The following is a 21,899-nucleotide window of genomic DNA, read 5'->3' as shown; positions in this document are numbered from 1 at the left end:
CTGTAGCCCAGGGGTGTGCGGAGGCTCCGGGGGTGGCTGGAAGCCGTGGTGCTGCAGGTGATGCCGCTGTAACCGCGTCCCGGTGAACGTGCTGCTCTGGTGCCAGTGCCCTGGGATCCCTGGGGAGGGAGCGGGGTGTGGGCAGTTGGGCTAAATATGAGATGTATCCATGAATGAAATGCTTCATTACTTACGCCAGTAAACTAAACTTTAAATTTGTGGTTGTCCTAACCTGTCGGCAATAATTCAATGGTAAAACCACCGGTGGAGCTCGCAGGTGAGCTTTGGATTGGAGCTCTGAGTCAGAGCATTTGCAGGACTCCCTCTGGAGTCACCAATTATTTGTGTCACACTGGATGGGAATTGCCAAAGCAGTTTTGTGTTGCTGTGTATCAAACAAAGGACAGAGTAAAATCTTCAGTTCTATTTTTTCTTTTATTAAGAATTTTTGTGTGTCCCTCAGGGACAAGCAAATAGAAAACAGCTTGTCTTGGCTGTTTTGAGTGTTCATGGGGCAAGAAGGGGAGGGAAGGGATGAACAGCAAGAGCAAAGTGTTGCAGTAATGAAAATGATGTCTTATTTTAATTGATACTTAATCAAGACATGGTTCCAGGAGGCAAGAACAGATGGCTTTTGGGTTTTTTTCTGCTCTCCTATGTGTTTGATTGTCACCAAGACTTAACATAAATGTTTAAACACTTGCCAGCTCCTTTTTCACCTTACAGATTTTTGCCCATCCTCAGAGTCTTAGACTTATCTGGCTTGCTTTTTTTTTAATTGATAATATTAATGGATGAAGTCACTGAGAGTTGGTCCTGTGACTGTGTTCTTACAAAGGATGCTTCCTAATTAAAAAAAAAAACAACACTGAGGATATATATTACTCCTAGTGCATTTTGATAGTAAATTAGGGCAAAATTTACTGCATTTTATTATCTGGGTGTTGTGTCCCTCTCTCCTATAGAAGAGAGACACCAAGCCAGAAACGGTGTTTGAGCCCTTCTGGAAGGTGCAGGCTGCCCTGGGGGTTTGCAGGAACTGTCCTTTGTAAAGCAGGCCAGGCTTTTTGTTTTATGGCTTTTATTCAGTATCACTCTTGCTTACTAGGGCATTCAGAGTGTGGGGTTTGCTTCTCCTGTATCCTCTTAACTTCTCTGAAGGATGATCCGAATTGCCTCCCAATTCTTCTTTTGCCAGGGTGGTGAAATCCAGGACTGTGCCTACTTGGATAGCGAAAGCACCTACAGCGAGTCGGAGCTCTTTCCCGATGAGGACGCGATGACTCTGGCGCAGCAAGAGGTTCACCATGAGTCTGACATGGACAGTGCTATTGAGAGCGCCCAGAGCTCGGAGGCCTCCGATGTGTGTCGGATCGAGGACAAGGACGGTGTGCTGGGTGGCCTGTTTCTGCCTGGTGACAAGTGAGTGGTGGTGTTGCCCTGTGGCAGCCCCGTTTTGAGGCATATGCAAAAGGACTGGGGAGGAAGGAGCCTTTATTTGACTAATCCCTACTGTGGGAGGCTGGGGATGCCTGAAGGATTTAGAAACTTAATATCCATTTACAATATGAAGGAGATGGGTGTCCAGGTCCTTTTAAGTGGCTTAGACAGTCTCAGCCCTGGCTCCTTCTGGCACGTTCTGTGAGCACTCACAGGACTTGCGCGTTGCATGTTGAAGTGGAGGTGTTGGGTCTCTCCGGAATGGATCACTTCGTTAGCATCCCCAAAAACTTAGCATCTTCTGTGTTCTCATAACCTTACACGCTGTGATTAAAACAAATACTTCCTGCAAAGCAGTGCAATGTGGGAAATGCTGCTTTAGTCTTTTGTACATCTAGTTGTCTGAAGATGTGGGCTGTGCAGATTTGCTTTGTAACTCCCATGTACCAACTTAATTCTGTGTGTTTCTAATTTTCCATAACTTCTAGTGTGCAACAGTAAATTGTGTTTAACAAGGGTTGTCCTGGCATGTGCGTGTCTAACCATAGTTTGCTGTTAACACAAGAGTATCTCTGTAATCCTAACTGGACCTTTCCCAGGTGTGTACATGGAGTGTTGGTAAAAACTGACTGGGGCGAAGGGACCCATCTTGATTTAATTGTGCTTTGAACCAAGTTAATGCAGTACCACGGGACAGAGCTCAGCTGGGCTTCCTTTGTAAGCCTCTGCCCTGTCTTCCTTATCCTTGTCATCTTGATTGGTGCCTCTCGAGCTCGTTTCGTTGCCAGGGCAGTCCTCCTCCTCCTCCTCCTCCTCCTCCTCTCTCTGCGTCTCCTCAAGATGCTCCTTGTGCAGCCTCATTCCCACCCTCCTGAGTTTCTCAGCTAACTGAGATCTGGCCTTCTCCCGTTTGCTCAAGCAATCCCAGAGACTTTCTCAAGATAATTTCAGTTTTCACCAGCTCTTTATCAAACTTATCTCCTTGCCTTGTGATTCTCCCAGTTCTTCAGTTCTCGTGGTCACTTGTATCCACACTAGACAGTTTCCGGCCTGCAGCTGATTGTGAATTCAGGATCTACCCTAAGCACAGACTGTTTCAACCCAAGCAGTTTACAGTTTGGCAAAGCTTATTCATAACTACAAATTGAAAGTTCTAAGCAACATTACCAGGTGGGTCCAGCAGTGGTGACCATTTGCCTGGCTGTCAAAAGAGAAACTGAGCCAGGCAATGTGTGAGGGGTAAGGCTGCTGAACTCCAGTCTCTTGGCAAGTGGTGATGTTCCAGGAGAGTGGATTTTATGGACAAGTATATGTTATCATCCCAACTGAGGACTGCTCATTTACCTCCATCCTTGGTGGCAGTGCTATAAGGAGCTGCTTCTCAAACAGACTTGGTGTAACAACACTGAGATGAAAACAGTAGTTGCAGTTACACTGATCATAGTCACCCAAAAACTTATTAATACACAGTATGTCTGTGGCACAGCAATTCTTTATGAATAGATGTTAGTGGGATGTGGTTTGCTTCTCACTAACCCATCACCCAGCCAGGAGCCTCGTTAGGTAAGTTTGATCTATTTCTAGTGTGAATATTCCTATCTTCATGATCTTCATCCTTTAATAGCATGCCAGGCTTGACTTGCCCTAATTTCTGTTAATGTGAATTAGATAAGTGAATTGCAGGTTATAAATGGATCTCATCAAAACAGGAGAAACAAAAGAGCATACATCTGAAACACTGGCAGGCTTCCTCTTCTGCTAATTGCTTTTGGAGGGAAGAGATATGCAAATAATGCTGCTTGCACCATCCACCAAAGGAGCACCATTGCATCTTGTTTACGGCTCACAAGTGTAGGATTACAGGAAGAGGAATCTCCTTGTCTCTGACAGTGCAGGGCACTGTTAAGAGACTCGAAAGAAAGCGGGGAGGTAATATTGTTGAGCTGCTGAAGAATGACATCAACTGGGAGCTGCTGTCCCATGGCCCAGCTAGTGGAGTCAAAGATAAAAGCACCATGAGTGAAAAAACTTAACCCGGACTGCAGATGGAAGCAGTGCTCTGTCTGTATTGCAGAGACGGTGGATTCTGCTTTGTAGTGGGAACAGTAATGTGTCAGACAACTCCAGGGCTTAACACGTGGAGCGTGTGCTTCAGGCCTCAGATGTGCATTTTCTCTAGGGAGAAGTTTGTTCATAAGAACTTGTATGTGTATGTACTGGCTCATCTGTTTGAATGCCTTACTGAGGTGGGAGCTGAGCAAACCTGTGTAAAATAACCTGCCTATGCAAGCCAGCGTGCTGTGTCACTGCAGGGCGGTCTGGGCTCTGGGCAGGACAACCGCTGTGCACCCTCTGCAGCAAACTTGCTCCGTTGTATGGGGTGTGATGTGCTCAAAACTGCTCTGCCAGCTGCTTTCCTCTGATGCCTGCTCTGCTGATCTGTTGACCTGTATGTCCCCTCTCTCTGAGGTCACAGGGTCCTGCCATTCCCTTCCTGTTTGGCACTATCTCGGGTACTTTTCTGGTAGTAAAGTGGCCATTTCTTGTGGTCTGTATCTCCTCTGGAAGACACATTTTGTCACAAAGGAAGGGCAGGAACCCAGCCTTTGTTAGTTCTGGCATGTGGTGAATTCAAGTTTGCTTCTGGCCACACAAGAGAGGGTGGTTGGAGCCTGTGGGGTGTGGGAGAAGGTTTATGGGGATTACTGGGAAACTCTGATTGTGGAATACAGCAACAGCCTCTGTCCTGTACATGTTCCTCTCACTGTCCCATGCATTTTGGAGTTGTCTGCACAGTTCCTGCATTCAGAGCAGGTCTCATAAGCAGCCGTCTTCACCACCACATAGAAATGATGACTGAGGATTGTCAAGGTGTGCGCTTTAAAGTGAAACGGCTTGTGTTGATCGACAGGTCACCACAGGTAGCTTGTCCACAGATTCTCCTGCTCCTGTCTTTCAAGGCACCACATCAAATGTGCATCAGATGTGTTTAGTACTCCAGTTTTTTAGGACAAAATGAGTGGGTTACAGCTTCAAATGAGGGTACAAGCTGTAAAGCTGGAAGATTCCATGTGAGGTGAGATACTAGCAAGGTCGGCCTTCGAGACATTTTGACCTCTTGTTTCAGGTCAAGTCCTCACAACCCTTCTGCAGCATCCGACCTCTCAACTTATTCCACCACGTCTCTGATCAGTAACGAAGAACAGTTTGAAGACTACGGTGAAGGAGATGATGTGGATTTTAGTCCCAGTAGTCCATGCCCTGATGACGAGACCAGAACCAACGCCTACTCTGACCTTGGCTCATCTGTATCTTCCAGGTTGCTCCTTATTAACAAACAGTTTTTCAATTTTGTTCTTCTTTGAGCATGGATGACCATACCAGAGCTTACGCTGGTTACATAGACTCACCTTAAAAGCAAAATGTTATCAGTTTATTTTCTGCCCTGCAATTGACAGACTGCATTTAATAGTCAGAGCTATAGCAAATATGTTGTTTCTGATAACACCTGTTTGTAACCAAGTCAGCTGATGATTTTAAAATCCTTCCCCAAGCAAGGGAATGGATGAGCAGGGTTGGGGAAGAGCTGAGCATGAAGATGCTCTGGGATTTGTCCGCTTGGATCAATAGCACATGAAGGTCTCGTGCTTCGTTGCTAACACAGAACAAGCTCAGCGCGTCCCTCTGTTCCGCATGCAGCCCCGTGTGCCACCCTCTGTTTCCAGCACTTCTGTCATGCATGCAGAGCCAGCGCCCCTCTCGCTGCCCCTTCCCCACGACAGCTTGTGTCCTTCACCTCCTATTTATTTGGGTTTATGCAGCCTTTCCATTCCCATTCCTGGGGCTCTGTGCACTTCATCCCATGGTTGCTCTCTTTTATTTGAGTTAATTTTCTCTTTATCATGCCAAGAGCTACTGTTGTCTCCTCTTTAGACCTATATCCACTTCTCCCTCCCTCCTCATCCTAGGGTTCCTTCTGTCTCACCATCTGAGGGGGTTCGTGTGGCTACTTCTTAGCAGACTGCTCTGTTTTTCATCTTCCTCTCTTTTTCTTGGAGAAAAGACTCTTCAGGTTGCATGCCAGGCTCTAGTGGGAAGATGGGCAAGATGAGAGGGGGACATTGCTGAGGTGGAACATACTAATGTAGCTGCTTTTGCTACATACATCGCATGGACCGTGTATATCTTGTGCTATTCTTCCAGCCACCCAAACTGATTCTTTCCACCGACACCCACAACATGTCCTCCTAAAGCCTCACCTCAGATAGGTAGACTTGCCCTAAGACGAGCGCTCTCCATCATCACCTCCAAGTTAGATGAGCTCTAGTTAGAGGTGGTTCCCCAAGTGCCTCATCTGTGATTCTGACACGCAGTGAAGAGGAAAAACTGTTGTGGGTTGGTCACTATAGCTAGTAACATCTCTCCTTTCCTGCAAACAGTGCTGGCCAAACACCCCGAAAAATGAGGCATGTTTATAACAGCGAGTTGCTGGATGTTTACTGCTCGCAGTGCTGCAAAAAGATAAATCTACTCAACGGTTTGGAAGCCAGGCTGAAAAACTTGAAAGGAAACAGGTAAGCAGCCTATTGCAGTGCTTTTAGCAATGCCCCCTTGGAATGGGACTGGCTAGTAGCAGGAGGAGAGGAAGAAAGAGCCCTCTCCTTCCCTGTGTCCCATTCTGTCTTACGGATCATCGTTCTTACAAAACAGTAAGAAATACAGACCTTGACATCTAGCCTGAACCAAAATGCAGTTCTTCGTTAGATAATGAAGTATTTTTCTGACTTAAGGTGCAGACGGCATTAATAAACCCAAATATTTTACCGAATGAGCTGTTTGATTGCGGAGAAAGAGTGGTATTTCCAGGAATTTTTCCCATGAATTGGGGTCTGCTGTGCTGCTTAGTGCAGGTCTCCAGTTAGCTACAGGTGGGAAGGAGGGATCTGGCAGATCTTTAACTAATGCATATGATTTTACATACAGAATCACAGGATTACTTTGGCTGGAAAAAGCCTTAAAGATCATCAAGTCCAAACTCTCCTGTGCACTGTTGGTCAGCAGAGGTACCTCATTCCTGTGGGATCTTTTTTGTCCTAAAGGGAGCTTGGGAAAATGATGAATCCTATGGCAGAAGTGACTTTTGCGGTTCTTTACAATTTCAGCTTTTTCCTTACATTTCTATCTCTGCCCTTCCATCCATTTCTAAACTGTGCTGAGCACCTGGAAAGACTCCAGTCCTTGCAACAATCAGCTAGGATTTTTGGAGGAAACTTTTTGGTGGGTTTCTAGCTCCCCCTAGAAACTGAATGTAAATCCTGCCTGTGTAATACTTGGCACAGAGTGCTCTGCACGGCTTCTTCTCTTGATGACACAGCAGCATAGTACTTGATGTGAACAGTGTTCCTGCCCTAGCAAGGAGGCCGCTACCACCTAGACTGTGAGCTCTTTGGTGATTTTGTGGGTGAGGCTGTATGGATCTGGCTGAAAGAGAGCGATGCCCTGGCAAAGAGCCGTGTGCCAGTGTGCACACAGAGATGCAACGTCCTCCTGATGAGAGATGCAGCTGGATATGTTGATTTAGGTCTAGTGCTGTTGTCTGGTCCTTGGTTTAGCTAATGCTAGTCCCTGGCTGCAGTAGGGAACTGCAGAAATGGAGAGCATCTTAGTTCCTGTGCTGAACTGGGAAGCGTTATGGGGAAGGATAAACTAACTGTTTATAAAATTATCTAAAAACTGGGCATCCAGAAGCAATGTCCATCATTAACTCAGTGTCCCTTTGTGGTGTTTCTAATGTTAGTTTCGTTCTGATTTACACTGACAAATCTCTGCTAAATATAACAGTATTCACAAATTGACTTATTAATTATCACATTAATTTATGGCTCTGCTCATCTTCACATTGTGGTAACTGCAGCTTTTGATTAAGTTGTCTGAGAATATTGTTCAAAGAATAACTTTTTTATTTCACTAAAAAAGTCAATATTATGTTTCATTGTGCAATTCAGCTGGAGTTTAAACTAAGACTGAATCCAACACTGATCAAATAAATATTTAATTCCTCTATCATTCCTTCTGTATCCATGTAGCCCTAACAGGAAAATATCAAGCACAGCTTTTGGAAGGTAAGAGTCTTCAACTTCTAATTAATATCTGTGGAATCAGCTATAACAATTCCAGAAGTGGGGATGGGAGGAGAGAGGAGGAATAAGCTTAGGGAGACAAAAACGTGCCGAGACAAGTTTGCAGAGGAAGGGGCCTGTATTTGGGTAGGGGTGTTCCAGAATGTAGGAGCCACTGCTGGTGTTGGAGCAGAGCCCTGAACTGGAAGGAGCTCTGTTAAGAACACAGTTACTTCCTTGTCTGCCAGCTTTATTCCTTCATAGTGCTGTTCCATCAGTCCAGTTATTGCATCTTTCACTCTCATAATGTGGGACTTTTTGCTGTTGTTGCCGAAATGCAAAGGAAAGTAAGAGCATTCCTTTAAAAAGAGCAACCAGAATATGTGATCTTCCTTTGGCCAAATGAACCAGCCCTGGTCTGGGGAAGGCTAGAAGTTGCAAGAATATTTTAAGTAATCTCCAGTATTATGGATTCTGGCTCTATTCTGGGACTGCTTGAGATTTCTTTTTATTTCTGTTCTTTAAATAAGTTCTTACTGTGTAAAATTTTCTAGATAACCTGTGCCAACCAGTGCACAGTGGTGACCTTATTGTAAATGTCTTATAAGGCAAATATAACTCAGTACATAGTGTGAATTAGGCTAAGCGATTTTTAAACTATGTTAATGCTGGTGGCAGATCCTATAAAAAGCAGCAAAGAACTCACACCCTAGAGCTAATGTAATTGATTGTGCTCAGTATGACTTCATTTAGCTACCAGTGTCTTACAAGGCGCTTGTGCTTAAATAGTCAGAATTGTCACTGAAATGATTGCACAGATTTTAGCATCAGCTGCGCGAAGCGCAAAGCCAGGCCATGAGACAGTGCCCAGACTCTTTCTCCTCGTACCTCATCAGGCAAAATAATTATCCTTCCGATCTTTCAGACAACTCTTCCACAACAGTAACTTCAGCAGCAGCAATGGCAGCACAGAAGACCTGTTCAGAGACAGTATAGACTCCTGTGATAATGATATAACTGAAAAGGTGAGCAGCTTTGTGCATTGTGATTAGTGTACCCAACAAAATCCTGCTGGAGACGTGTCAATTGGCAAAGTGCTCTTGCTCACAGTTACCAGCAATCTGAAGTAGCTCGTTCAAAATGTCCTTGATAATCCATTAATATTATGACTTTTCTTCACAAAAATGCGAGAATTTTTCAAATACAGATCTAGCTGTTGTATTAGTACTTCTTTACTGTGTATTTGCACTGGTCACTTCAAGAAAGATGCAGGGTCTAGGGGAACTCAGAATTTCAGAGCTGAATTTCACTGCTGGCTTTGCAGGGCCGCGTGCCCCTGTGAAAAGGGTAGCACAGCTAAATGCCAATGGGGAACAGCAAGGGCGTGTATGAAGACAGAGTGAAACTTTAATCTTTTCCACTTCCCCTTCCAGGTAACGTATCTAGAAAAAAAGGTGACAGAACTGGAGAATGACAGCCTGACAAATGGTGACTTGAAGAGCAAACTGAAACAAGAGAACACGCAGCTAGTTCACAGGTAATAAAGCACAGAGCCAGTTGTCTTTATCAAGTCAGAGCAGAGCTAGGACGAAGTTGTAGGGAAGGAGTATCTCTACCTATAAAATATGACCAAGTCTTCTGATTTAATGCTGACAGACAAAGTAAGATAAGGCTTCATCTGAGAAGCCCGAGTGGAACAGGGCTGCCTGGCTGAACTGTCAGCAAGCAGAGGCCTTCCAAGCAAGTTTCTTAGCACAGAGAAGTTACGGATTTGCACAGAGCAAGCTCTCCTGTTGTAAGAGAGGCTACCACTAGCATTTTTCTTGCATGTAGCAAGGGCAAAAGGCTGGGTCATAGTCCCAATTTCTTGAGACTGAGAATGAAAGAACAGTAGATGAACTGATACTGTGTAATTCTATACTGTTTGGAAGATTAAATACCAAGAGAAACACTGGGGGAGGCTGAATGCCAAGAGAGATGGTGAAGTAGAATGCAATAAGAGTGGGGAGGAGAGAGGCAGTGAAGTTGGCACACATTTTTTTAAGTATTTGTAAAGCTGTTACTGAAATGAGATCTGCTTCTCTTAGAGTTCATGAGCTGGAAGAACTGTTGAAAGACCAGGAGACATCAGCAGAACAGACTCTGGAAGAAGAGATAAAGAGACATCGAGAAGCATATACCAAGTATGAAAAAGAGAAAGGCACTGAAATCGAACTACTAAATACAAGGTAACAAACATCTTGGTGCTTACTTCATTTTCACTTTGCATGTAAACACAGACTGTTCACAACCAGACAGTGCACAGATGGTAACAGGTTAGTAGTTCTGTCAAGGAGCTGTGCAGTTGCATGTCTAATGCCCCAAAGCTTGGAGGATACCTTACATTAATGCTTTAATCCATGTGGCCCATGTAGACCACTTAGCTGGATATTTGGCATGGATTCAAGGAGGGAATTGTGCCCAGCTGTAGCAAACACTTGTGTTTGCATTTGTTTCTTCCTACTTAATTGTTTTTAGATACCTATTGTTAGGACCATAAGAATCTGAGGGTCAGTGTAGCAATTTTTTGGCCCTAAACCAAACAAAAGGCACCCAATAGCTCATGATAAAAAAATGCTAAGAATAGAAATACTTTCTTGTTTGCTATTTTTATCAAGTGCAAATGAAATGGCTTTTTAAGAGCATGCTGGTTTGTACATCTGCATTCTTGAAGAGGCATTTGCTGTAAGGTTTTTGTTATTGACACAGGGTTCAACAGCTGGAAGAAGAAAATGACGAGCTCAAAAGCGCTGTCACACGACTGAAATCACAAACGGAGAGACTGGATGAGGTAACGAAACTCCCGAGTGCCTGAGCAATTTAACAGCTGTTTGATTTGTGTAAGAGCAAACTTGTATAGCGATTGGCCCAGCTTCTTTAACTTGCCTCCCCTAAACAAGAATATTGTTGGAATTGGAACATTGGCCACCTTTAGTGACAGGAATGCCACAAGACACAGCAGTTTTTGACTGGCTGTGTCTACAGATTCGTGTTTTAAAACTGAAGGTGGTTCATGCACTTGCAAGCTAGCTATGAAGTTCCCTGTTTATTGTAGGAAAAGCAACGCATGTCAGACAGGCTGGAAGACACTAGTCTGCGGCTGAAGGACGAGATGGATTTGTACAAGAGAATGATGGATAAGCTGCGGCAGAACAGGCTGGAATTCAACAAGGAGAGGGAAGCCACACAGGAGGTAGGTGTGAAGAGGGCCGTAAGACCAGGCAGTCACATCTCGTCTGCATGTAAGCCCATCTGACACAGAATGGACAGACAGGACGAACACAGAAAACACAACATCCAGTGAACATATTGCTGGATTGTGTTTCTATACGGGAGTGGTACTCATAGTGCAATGAATGCTGCAAGAATACCGAATAAATGGCAATCCCTGACCCAAGGGGTTTACAGCTCTTTGAGAACTTGCAGCCTTGAATGTGTGCCCTGATGTTTCCTCTGCTATATTTGCAAGGGGAATTATGCCTCTTAGACATGAAGCTTTGAGTTCAGACCCACTTATAGCACTGAAGCAGTTTGGGTGGCCTGTGCTTCCATAGGAGAGCAAGTGTCTGTATTGTAGGACTGTCCGGCCTCAACTGGGCTCCCAGAGCGCTGGTGTCAGAACACGGAGGTGCAGCACAGACACAGCTGCTGCCGGGGGCTGGTTGTGCAGGGACTGGAGAGACACGGCCTGTTTGTGTGCCCGCAGCTCATTGAAGACTTGCGGAAGGAACTGGAGCACTTGCAGCTGTACAAGCTGGAATGCGAACGTCCCGGACGTGGGAGAAGTTCTTCCTCCAGCGTGAGTGAATTCAACGCCAAAACCAGAGAGGTGGAGATGGAGCATGAAATAAAACGGCTGAAGCAGGTGAGCTGGGAAGGGCCTCTCGATCCATGTGAAAGGTACAGAGCTGCTTTGGAAAATGCCGATAGCTGCAGCGCCCCAGCACGCTGCCTTAAGATTTTATCCCCGCCTTCTCATACAAGCACAAGTCCCACATTGTTTCTGTCTAGGACTTCTTTGCACAGGTGATGTAAATTGTGCACATGGGAAACACCTGTGATTCAGGGAGGGAGGACTTGTCACTGGTGGTAACAGAGTTGCTGTTAGCTTGCAGCCTTATCATGTATCATCCAAGCTACCTGTGATTTTTAAAAATCAGTTAATTTTTAATAAAACCTTGTAGGAAGAATTTAAAAGCAATGTCTTTTCATCCTTAAATAGGAGAACCAGAAACTTCGTGACCAAAATGATGATCTCAATGGACAGATCCTAAGTCTTAGTCTTTATGAAGCTAAAAATCTCTTTGCAACGCAAACAAAAGCCCAGTCTCTGGCTGCTGAAATTGATTCTGCATCAAGAGATGAGGTAATATGCTTTTTTAATCAAGTGCTACATCCAAAAATATGCGTTTTTCAATGTAATTAACTGTCAAGGTTGAACTATCTCAAGCTGACAAATGAACAGCAGAAATATCTGCTTTGCTAGGCGTTCAAGAGTGTTGGAAGACTGCTTTAAACCTAACCTAAACCTAAGTGGCTTTGGATGCTGCTTTTAGTGCTTCTTGGATGGTCTTCCATTTGTCTCTCAAAAAATTGGAATTATCAGAATCTCAGTGAACTGTTTTACAATGGATTTATTTTAATGTCTTCTATCTTGTGATGACATTAATTTCATACAGAAATTACCATACCTAGTTAATGAAATTTTTACTTTCTGTTCTAGATTTAGTTCTAAGTTACTTCAGTGACAACCTCTCACTTAGGTCTGAATTTGAGCTATATAATCCCTGTAGCAGAGCTGAATTCTTGGAGAAAGTATTAACAGAGATACAGGGAGGAGCTAGAATACCCATCGCAAAAGAGAACCGGTGATCCTGAGCAGGCGCTAGTCTCTCACTGGTCTGAATTTCATGCTACTATGTGAACTAGTGAGAATATTTCAAGAGTAACTTTGAGATGTTGTGTTTCAGCTCATGGAAGCCCTTAAAGAACAGGAAGAGATAAATTACAGATTGCGACAGTATATGGACAAGATCATTTTGGCAATCCTAGACCACAACCCCTCTATCTTGGAAATAAAGAATTGAAGAGAATGTGATAAGGAAAAGCAGCAACTGCCTGATTTCTCTGCACATGCCACTGGATCTAAACAACACTCTGATACTGTAAATTAGTCTATAAATATATATATACACTACGTGTGAGTGTGGGTGCGCGGGTGTGTTTATATGATGTTTGGTACACTGTTATTTGTCATTGAATTGGCTTGGTTAGACTTTTCCATGCACTTTCAATACCTGTGATAAGATGGATACTGTATATTAATGTAATAACAATGTAACTGGATCATGCTGTTTTAGATACTGGACAATATGACTCTACCTCTAGTCGTAAAGGTAAAAAAGACAATGGAAGCATATGGAGGCAGCCCTAAGGTTAGGAGCAAGAATTGTTCTTTCGTTCTTCCAGGAATTTGGGTACTACAAACCAATTAACATACCCAGGTTCAGTTCCTGACTGGTGCTGACTGTGTAATTTCCTGTTCGATTTAGTTTTAGTACTTAAACCACACATAGGATTAAAAAAACAAACAAAAAAAAAAAAAACCACCTTTGCGGAAAAGGAAAGACACAAAGTGTAAGGGAAGAAGAGGAAGATACTGCAGAATTGTTGCTGTTTGTGAAAAATCACCATCCACTTGTTTGCCACTGTCAGCACAAAGTGCTTTTTATGTGGGATCACTTTAAAACCTGCTTCGGGGTGCTCTGAGCCAGCCTGCTCTTCAGCGTGTGCGTGCATGTGTGTTTTTATTATGCCAGGTCCCTGTAGCATTGAGGCCAAGAAACTCCTCAAATCTGTTCCCCTATTTTCAGGGGTTTATTATGGGCCATGGAGATGAATTCTGGAACGCTGCCCTTTCATCTGTAATTTTAAGGATTTCACTGAAGGAACATATTCTAGTTCTTATAATAAAAAAGCATGAAATAGCCTACTAAAGGGGGAGGAGGAGCAGCCCTTAAATTATGCGTTGACCCCAGACACACTGCACTCCTTGGCGATCGATGTTTTGTGGGCAAGCTGTGCAGAAGACTGGCTGGGGATTGGAGTGACTTTTACCTATAGGGCACTAAAAAGAAAAAGAACAGATTCTTGCAGAAATTGCCAATCCAGACCTAGTGCACACATGCATATCTTAGGTTCTGAATAGGAAACATCCTGATTTAGATGAGCAGTTGTGCAGGTGCTTAACTTTAAATGTGTACTGTGACTGCTCATAGAAGTCAGTGGGACAGAACATAAGCTTAAAGTTGAGTGTGTGCTTAAATGCTGCCTTAAATCAGGATGGACTTCAACGGGTGCCTGTGTCCTCCTGAGCTGGATCTGTGTACCTTTTTAATTAAAAATGTAGCTTATAATAAGGAGCTTACGGAATTGGACAGTTGAGTGCTAAAAAAAAATTTATGCCATGCACTTTTTTAAAAGTAAAAATTTAACACTTCTGATTCACACCAACTGGCACAGAAAAATAGGCCCAAGTATCTGGCTTTCCCCAATGCATACACATGTTTCCTCTATTGAATACATTCCCCAGAAGAATGTTACAGTAGCAATGACTGTGCTTTTCTCTGTATTTCTTGCTGTTGGCAGTGTCTTGCCCCTAGTATTGATGTATCTTGGTGTGTATATGTGATGCATTTTTCCTGAATTTGAATACATAAAACTTATTCAGTTATGGATGTAAATATATATATATTTTTCTGTAATCTTTGTGCTCTTGCCTTCAGTGATGAGAAGGGGGGGTGAAGTACTGAAATCAGGCTTTCTTGAAGGCAAGAAGATAAAACCAGTTTGTTTCTATGTATCTGCGTTAGGCAGGTGTAAAGTAACTGGAGAGCAAGAGGAACCAGAGGAATTACTATGAGATATAACATCCCAGCGCACAAAGATGTCTGTAGGACTTCAGTGCTCTGGGAGAAATGACAGTCTTGTTCAAACGGATGTCTCGGGGCTGGTTTCCTGAGCTTCAGGAAGACTCATCTGGAGGAAGGGATTTAAAAAATACTCCTTTGCCACCCAGGGATGGTGTAAAATGTCCTGTGCTAAATTGCAGCAGCCTCTGTTTGTGGAGAAGCAGGTGGAACACCATGGACACCCCACGCACACACCTTTCCCACCTGCTGCTGCTTCTGGGTGTGCCACCAGAAGGTAGGAGAGAAACAAGCCAGCTTGGTGCTACTTCCAGCTTCCTGCCTACAGGACTCTTCCCCTGCACTTTAGCGATGGTGTTTCCTTCTGTGTGGTGCCGAGGACTTTGCTCTTTTTGTAGGCCACACAGGACTGTTTCAAATTGTCAGGTGGCTGTTGCTGACCTGGTGTGACAAGCAGGGCTGGGTGAGCTGTCCCCTGCTTTGTTCCATAAGTGACACTTCTGTCCTGCTCTTACGCAGTGGATTTAAAGATGAGTGAAGCTGTTGCAGGTCAGACTGGTGACTGAGGGTTTTCCCCTAAATATTTTTAAGTAAACTGGACTCAGCTTCAAAATATTAACAGTCTAAACCCCTTTCCCATTAAGGTAGAACATCAGCAAATGTTGAGGACTATTTCTCTGAAAATGATGCTGAGCACTTGGGAAGCAGAGAGCCTGGCTTACTTCACTGAGACCACAGAGCCTGTGGACCTGAATAGAAGACGACATGATTATAGCGATAGCCAAGTTTTTGTGCAGGTAACTATATGCAAGAGTTAAATAGTCTCTGATAGTAACAAATAGTCACTAAATGTGGTGGAAATCCTGGAAGCGGCACTCTAGCCAAGGGTACACAGCAGCGGATTTTCTAAAGGCTTCCAGGTTGTCTGGTTTAGCTCTGTACCCAGCTGCTTTAGCAATTTAGAAGCTGTTCCTTGCTCCAGTGTTTGCACTTGAAGAGTTGTCTTACCACCATGTTGGTGGTGTTTGTAGCTTTGTCTTATTGCGTAAAGGAGTTATACTTCTGGATCTGTGGTACTGTTCAAATACATATCCAAATACTTGCTGTGTTTGCCAAATAGTGTGAGCTGCACGTGGAAGAGGCATTTCACTGACAGATACATTTTCCTTTAAGGTGTTCACCTCTAAAAATATTAATTAGCAATTGCATTCCTAGGCTAACTACAATAACTACAGATTGTATAATAACTACAGATCAACTTAGTTTGCAATCCAAGCCTTGGAGACAACTTCTATCCCAGAAAAGAAGTCATCACGTTTTATGACATGCGGGTAACTTGGTAATGATGAGTTGCTGGGCAGGAAGAAGAAGAGTAATCCGATATCAGCGTTCCAGATAGCGCACCTTTTGATCAAGTGTCAGATCTGTTGGCAGAACAGACAGGAGATCATGGGAGGTAGGAAGACACTGGTTTCAGTGTCTATTCCCTGTTAAATTCTTATTTCTTTACTGTGAGCTTCCTTTGTGCTCACAGGCCAGCTGGGGAAGTACAGTCTGCCTCTGTGCCACTGTTACTGTGAGGGGAACAATGGCTTCACCCCCCTGGGTAAATAACCTCCAACAGAAATGCGTTATCATCTCATTATAGCAATACGCAAATCCAGTAAACGTTCTTGTGCTGAAGCTGTGCTTCTCATTTAACCCTTGGGGATGCACAGACAATGCAAGGTACTGTATTTTGATCTGCTCCTTAGGTCATTCTACTGTTGATTCTGAAGAGCTGAGTGATATTCTGGTCAAACCAGTTGCAAACCACTGCAGGTATTTCTGTACGGTGAAAAAGGATAACTTGCTTCTGGCTGGAAGCTGTCCTACATCAGCTAATCCCCCACACACGCTGCTGCGGAAAAAATGCCTCTTTCAAAACTTGCACCTATGAGTACCTGAAATACAGTCTCTTGAGATTTTTCTGCTGTTGGCTGCTTCTTTCCAGACATCAGTCTTCAGCTGCTGCCTAGTTCTGATTTCAGTGTGATGCTGATTCAAAACTATCTTGACATCAAAAGAGTAGTTCTCAGTTTTTTTAATAACTTTTACTAAAAACTCGAGCTGTTTGAGAATTCGTTGTTTTGAATTGCAACAGTGCCAAACTGTAACCATCCCATCTGTTTCTAAGGAGATTTTAATATGCAAGTTTGTAGCAAGTCTCAAAAAAAAGAATCCAATACCCTAATACCCTTTTGCTGCCAACTGCCATTCTGTGGTCTTGAGAGAAATAATGATATTTCTCAGCCAGCTCTGTAGGGAGTTGAACACAGTGTTATTAATTCCCAAAGATATGTATATTGACAAATATTCTATTGTCTGAATGCAGCAAAGCTATATTTACTTCAGCAGAGCTGCATTACTCACCAGAGAGGATCTTGGCCCAGTATTTGGGTTCCCCAGTCTGGTCAGTAATTGAGGGCTTGGAAGCTGATACATAAACATATGTTGTGGCCTGTGACATCAGTCACTGTCCAGCAGTCTCTGCTTCATAGTGCTAATGACATATGATGAATCTAAGAACTAGAATTTACAAATAAATGAATACTTGTTTTTCCTTCTTTAATGGCAGTGAATGTACAGTGGTTTTGTATTAAAACAAATACTGTATGGTGTGATCTGAGGGATTTTTTCCAAGGAAGGAAGGAAGTAGCAGATGATCATACACTTGCCAAACCAGTGGCTTGGCGTCTCTTGGTTTCGGTGAAAACTTGACTCAAACTTATACTGGACAGTCCCTGGATTGGTTCTGCTGTAAGTAGCAATGCTCATGTTTTCGTTATGTCATTTATTACTCAAGGAACACTGTCAAGAAGGCAGGACAGGTGATGTCACACAGCTGATTTTAAAGGGTATAGTTCAACAGTTGTTCGCATTTTTTTCCTTTGCAGCATCCTCAGGGTTTTCTCAGTATTTTTCAATCCAAAATACTGATCCTTGGAGCAGTTTGTTGTTGAAGCACGTGGCACATGTGGGTTTCTTATTTAATGAAACTCTGCATGTGCCTTTGCAGTTTGATAAGGATTGCAGTAGGTATTCGGTCTGAATCCTGTAATCCTGCATAGCTCACGGGAGTTGCTCTGGTGTGCAAGAGAGTCGTTTCTTTGTGGGGTTCTTCCCCAATACATCTTCTGTTGACATCTATGCTCCCGGTCTTGTCCCGAGCCACCATGTCCACTGTCAGAGCGTCCGTGTGCCTTGGGGCAGCCGCTTTGAGCACATGGGAGGGACAAGCACAATGTTTCTGTTCCAGTACAGCTTTAGCTACTGAGACAAAGAATTTTAGCCATCTTTATACCAGGCCAGTCCTGTCCACGCCTTTTGTGAGGTCCTGAAGATACCATTTTATTTAATACCTTATCCGCAGATAAATTATTCTGGCTTTGGAGAAGGCAAGTCAGAAGAGGAACCAAGAATTTCATATTATGTGAACACTTCAGTACACTACAGGGCAGTAAATGTTGCACTGACAGTATGTTTAAATACTGAGATATTTTGAGAATTGAATCAGTTGTGGGAGCCATTTGCTTTGCTTTGTTGCACAGACTGTACTTACATTTTTGCATGGTTACATATTTTAGTATTTGTGCCTTTTACTTCTCTGTTGTGAGGATACTTTTTATTTTCACATTTTATCTCCTGTTTTGGGTGCTTTTTATATACACTTTTTTCATTTGATCTTCATCTCTGGTTTTCTTGTAATGTACATGTGTATATATAAAATAGATCAGATTTGTATTCATGTGCCTCTGAGATGTAAAAAATACTCATTTGTACAGGTTTTTTTAGAAGCACTAGGTCATGGTCTAAATTATGTAGCAAGTGAAATTTAACATAATTAGCACTTTTTTGTCTGCTTTGAGAAATGTTGTGTCAGATGGCTGTTCTCTTTTGTAAGGCAATGTCACACACACACTCCCCAGATTTATTGTTCTAGTATTGTTATGAGACCAATTCTATCCACTTGCTCATTTCAGTTACATCAAAATAATAAAACACCTAACTAATTGTTATGGTCCTGACTTGGTGGTTATAGTTTTTATTCACACTAAAGCCAAATTGCTTCTTATTTGCTTCTTTTTATACTTGAAATGGACATCAGACCAAAACCTCATTTGAATAAATTTTCCATTTCAGGTTAACTTCAGTTCTGGGATTATTTTTGCGGGAGGGGGCAATTTACTTACTTCACCCATTGAAATTGAAAGAAAAATAGCATTACCAATCTGTAGACCCTCCTTTTTAGAAAGGGTGAGATGCTTTGGATTACTTCTTCTGTTCCTTCCCTGACTTCTGTGGCAGCTTTTCCTAAGGTCAGACCCTGGATCTGCATGACTGGAGATCTTCCTCTTGCAGGAGTGAGAAATTTGGTGGTTTGCTTTCTGCATTTTGGCAACTGCAGAATAAACTCCTTCCCATGAGGTCTGTAGCGCAGCACCCTCCTGCAGCCTTTGGGAAGCTAAATAGATGCGTTCTGAGACTGGGCCGTCTGTAACTTGCAAACAGGCACCTGGTCCTGGACGTGTCCTTCCCTTCCACCAACTCTTCTTGAGCTGGTGCTTTCATTTCTTGAGTGTTGACCCCCTCATCTGGTGAGATGCTTGAATTGTTCCCTCTCTCGCACCTTGTTGATCGATACCCACTCACCAGCCCCTGGACACAAGGAGATAATAAATTGTGGTAAGTCACAAGTTAGAAATCATCGATATCCCCTAAATCTCCCAAAATGCAAAGTTTTGATCTATAAAATAATATGTGCCATTCTCATGGAGCAAATTTTTTTAACTGAATTTGGCACGTACTTGACAGATTTTATAAAGCTGCCTTAGAAGCAAGGAGGTGGTTTTAATTTTTACTTCAAAGGCTGCTTAGTACAAAAATGAGTAAAGTCCACTCACTCCATTGTTACTGAAAAAAAAACCAGAAAAAAAGTAGCCAGCAAAAGTCATATATGACTATTTTTAATCTTGTTCTCTAATTCACAACACCAGTGAAGTGATGTCAGTACTGTTGCAATGTGCCATTACACTATTTTCTCTGTATTTTCTTGAAATACTTTTTGGGGACAATAAAGCTGTCCTTGGTAATGTGGATCCTTTCAGGTAGCTGTAATGTACAATCAGAAATGTAAATAAATTATTTGCTTTCCTTGCATGATTAAAAAGTTGTGTGATGTGGGTGGCTGGTTGAGTGTCCCTCTTTACGCTGGATCCCTGGCACACATCATTTAAAGAAGGATTGCACGGTTCTGCTCTCGCCTGCCCGAATGCCAGCCTCATTAGGTATGTGGATGACACTGGGGATTGAGTTTGTTTCAGCACACGCCTTACCTGACAGCCACAACTATGCTAAATTTCCAGGAGCTTTGTGGGATGCATAAGGCCAAAGATTCACAGGACCAACCCATTAATCTCCCCACTCACAGCACTCCCCTTCTCAACTTGATGGCAACTCCAGCTGGGAGCTGTTTGCAGGATTTGGAGCCAGCTTTGTAATCTTAACTGAAATATAATTATTTACTGACCCGTGTGACTAATGAGCATGTGCTCTGCCTCTTTTCCTGAGGAGCAGCAAGCTGCCACAGGGGGGGCACAGCCCGAAGCCATGTTCTCAGGGGGCTGGCACACAGAGTGACCTTGCAGGGCCAACCCTGACCACCCCAGGTGGTGCCCACAAGGCACCGGAGAGGAGAGGTTCACAGTTAAATTAAAGGGCTTTATTATGCTCACCTGTGCTGGGGTGGGGCCTGAGGGATGGCCCTGGCAGCAGCCTGCCCCTGCCCAGGTGTGCTTGGTTGGTGCTTGATGGACCAGGGCAGTGTGGGGAAACCTGGGGCAGCGGCTGGGAGCTGAGTCCCTCACCAGGGCAGTGTTTGGAGGCTGTGGGGACAAAAGGAGACCCTCGAACTGGGGGCTGCTCAGCCAGGACTCGCCATGTTGCCAGTGGAACAGGCTCCCTGTGAGGTGGGAAGGCAGAGGACACGCTGGTGCCTGCAGAGTCCACTTGACCAGCACTCTGAGGTAATTTATTTTAATCTTCTCTTGTTTGAGCTGCCAGGCTTGCTGGCCTCTTCTATGGTCTTTATTTTAACTGTTAGAGCAAAAAAGTGGCCTAGTAGGTGATGAGCTGTTCAGGTTCAAGGCTACTGTTCTTGAGTCTGTGTGCAGTGAGGGGAGGGCGCACAGGCACGGCCGCCTCAGGGACAGCCGGGCCCGGGCTCATGTCTGTGGGTGCTGTTACCTAAAAGAGGTTTTGTTCCCAAACCTCAGCAGCTCAGGCTAACGTGCCATACTACTGACTTACTTCCAGATCAGTTACTCACTGTACGCAAGACACACTGGGAAAGTAAATCAGTTGTTACTCTAGGGATAGGAATATGCCAACAATATGTATCACAAAGTCTGTAATAGTTTCTAACAAATGATGCTGTTCTTACTATGCTGGGGAAAGCTGAAAACTTTGGGTCATTTTGCAACCAGGAATTAAGGCTGAGAACTCCCTGTGAGGTGATTTTTATCTTGCTCTTATCAATGGAGGGGGAAGGGAGGAGGGAAAGGGGGTTTGAAGCCAGACAAAGGTTAAACGAGGCAACAACAGAGTAGGAAACAGATTGTGGTTCTGACTCCCAAAAACCTGGATGGTGGCAAGGAGAGCTGTTACAACAGCGGAAATACATCTCCTGTGAGCTGCGAGCGAGTACGCGGGCCAGCGCCCGTAACGTGGCAGCAGGCTCTGACCTCACCTTGTCTTGGCCGACATCTTTTGTTCAGCATAGCGGTCTCAAAGCCGTGACTTTACCCTCCCTGGCTCCATTTGCTGTTTTGATGGTGCATGTTGGGACGTTTTGCCAGATCCCTGGTGGCAGACAGGGGTCTGGGATGTGCCACTCCACTCTAAATGTCTTTTGACCCACGTAATGCAGCAGGGACCTTCCTCATCTGCATAACTTGGGGTGAGCTTTGTCCTTGGAGCCAGCTGCTTTTTGGATGCAAAAAAGGGATTAGAGCATACAACTAATAAATTGAAGATTGTCCCTGATGTATAACCATAACTATTTGGGTCAATGGTGATTTTAAAACAACTTTGTGGTGATAATGCGTCAGCGTGTCTTCTGGCATAGTGCTTAAACTCTTACTTCTTCACACTGAGGTCTTTGTGCCTTAGCTTGCTATCAGACAAGGTAGTTAATATTTTGATTCAATAGCATGTAACATAAGGCTTTTAACTCACAGCTGGACTGCGGCGCTAAATAAGGTAGATGTAATTTAGCTGCTGGTTGATTTGGTTGGTGTTTTCAGGAGGAGTATGCAAGCCAAAAAATACCAGA

At 43.7% G+C, this 21,899-nt stretch overlaps 1 protein-coding gene across 9 annotated transcripts in view; it reads left to right on the top strand.

The window, feature by feature from the left end:
• Positions 1-18,580, top strand: part of RAB11FIP4 (RAB11 family interacting protein 4) — a 93,904-nt gene extending 75,324 nt beyond the window's left edge. For 6 of the 9 annotated variants that reach the window (XM_082067332.1, XM_082067335.1, XM_082067337.1 and 3 more), the window contains 12 exons: positions 1,199-1,422; positions 4,568-4,759; positions 5,880-6,014; positions 7,527-7,562; positions 8,485-8,584; positions 8,993-9,096; positions 9,647-9,787; positions 10,308-10,389; positions 10,654-10,791; positions 11,305-11,463; positions 11,821-11,964; positions 12,569-18,580. In XM_082067332.1, the coding sequence (XP_081923458.1) occupies positions 1,199-1,422; positions 4,568-4,759; positions 5,880-6,014; positions 7,527-7,562; positions 8,485-8,584; positions 8,993-9,096; positions 9,647-9,787; positions 10,308-10,389; positions 10,654-10,791; positions 11,305-11,463; positions 11,821-11,964; positions 12,569-12,685 (1,572 nt within the window). In that variant the 3' untranslated portion in view covers positions 12,686-18,580. The remainder of the gene's footprint in view (positions 1-1,198; positions 1,423-4,567; positions 4,760-5,879; positions 6,015-7,526; positions 7,563-8,484; positions 8,585-8,992; positions 9,097-9,646; positions 9,788-10,307; positions 10,390-10,653; positions 10,792-11,304; positions 11,464-11,820; positions 11,965-12,568) is intronic. The other 3 variants (XR_014185554.1, XR_014185555.1, XM_082067333.1) reach the window with 3 other exon arrangements.
• The last annotated feature ends 3,319 nt before the right edge of the window (positions 18,581-21,899 follow it).

This window comes from Streptopelia decaocto, assembly GCF_964273445.1.
Source record: "Streptopelia decaocto genome assembly, chromosome: 16".
Lineage (NCBI taxonomy): Eukaryota > Metazoa > Chordata > Aves > Columbiformes > Columbidae > Streptopelia > Streptopelia decaocto.
The sequence above is the reverse complement of the archived record's forward strand: the minus strand, read 5'-3'. Positions and strand labels throughout refer to the sequence as shown.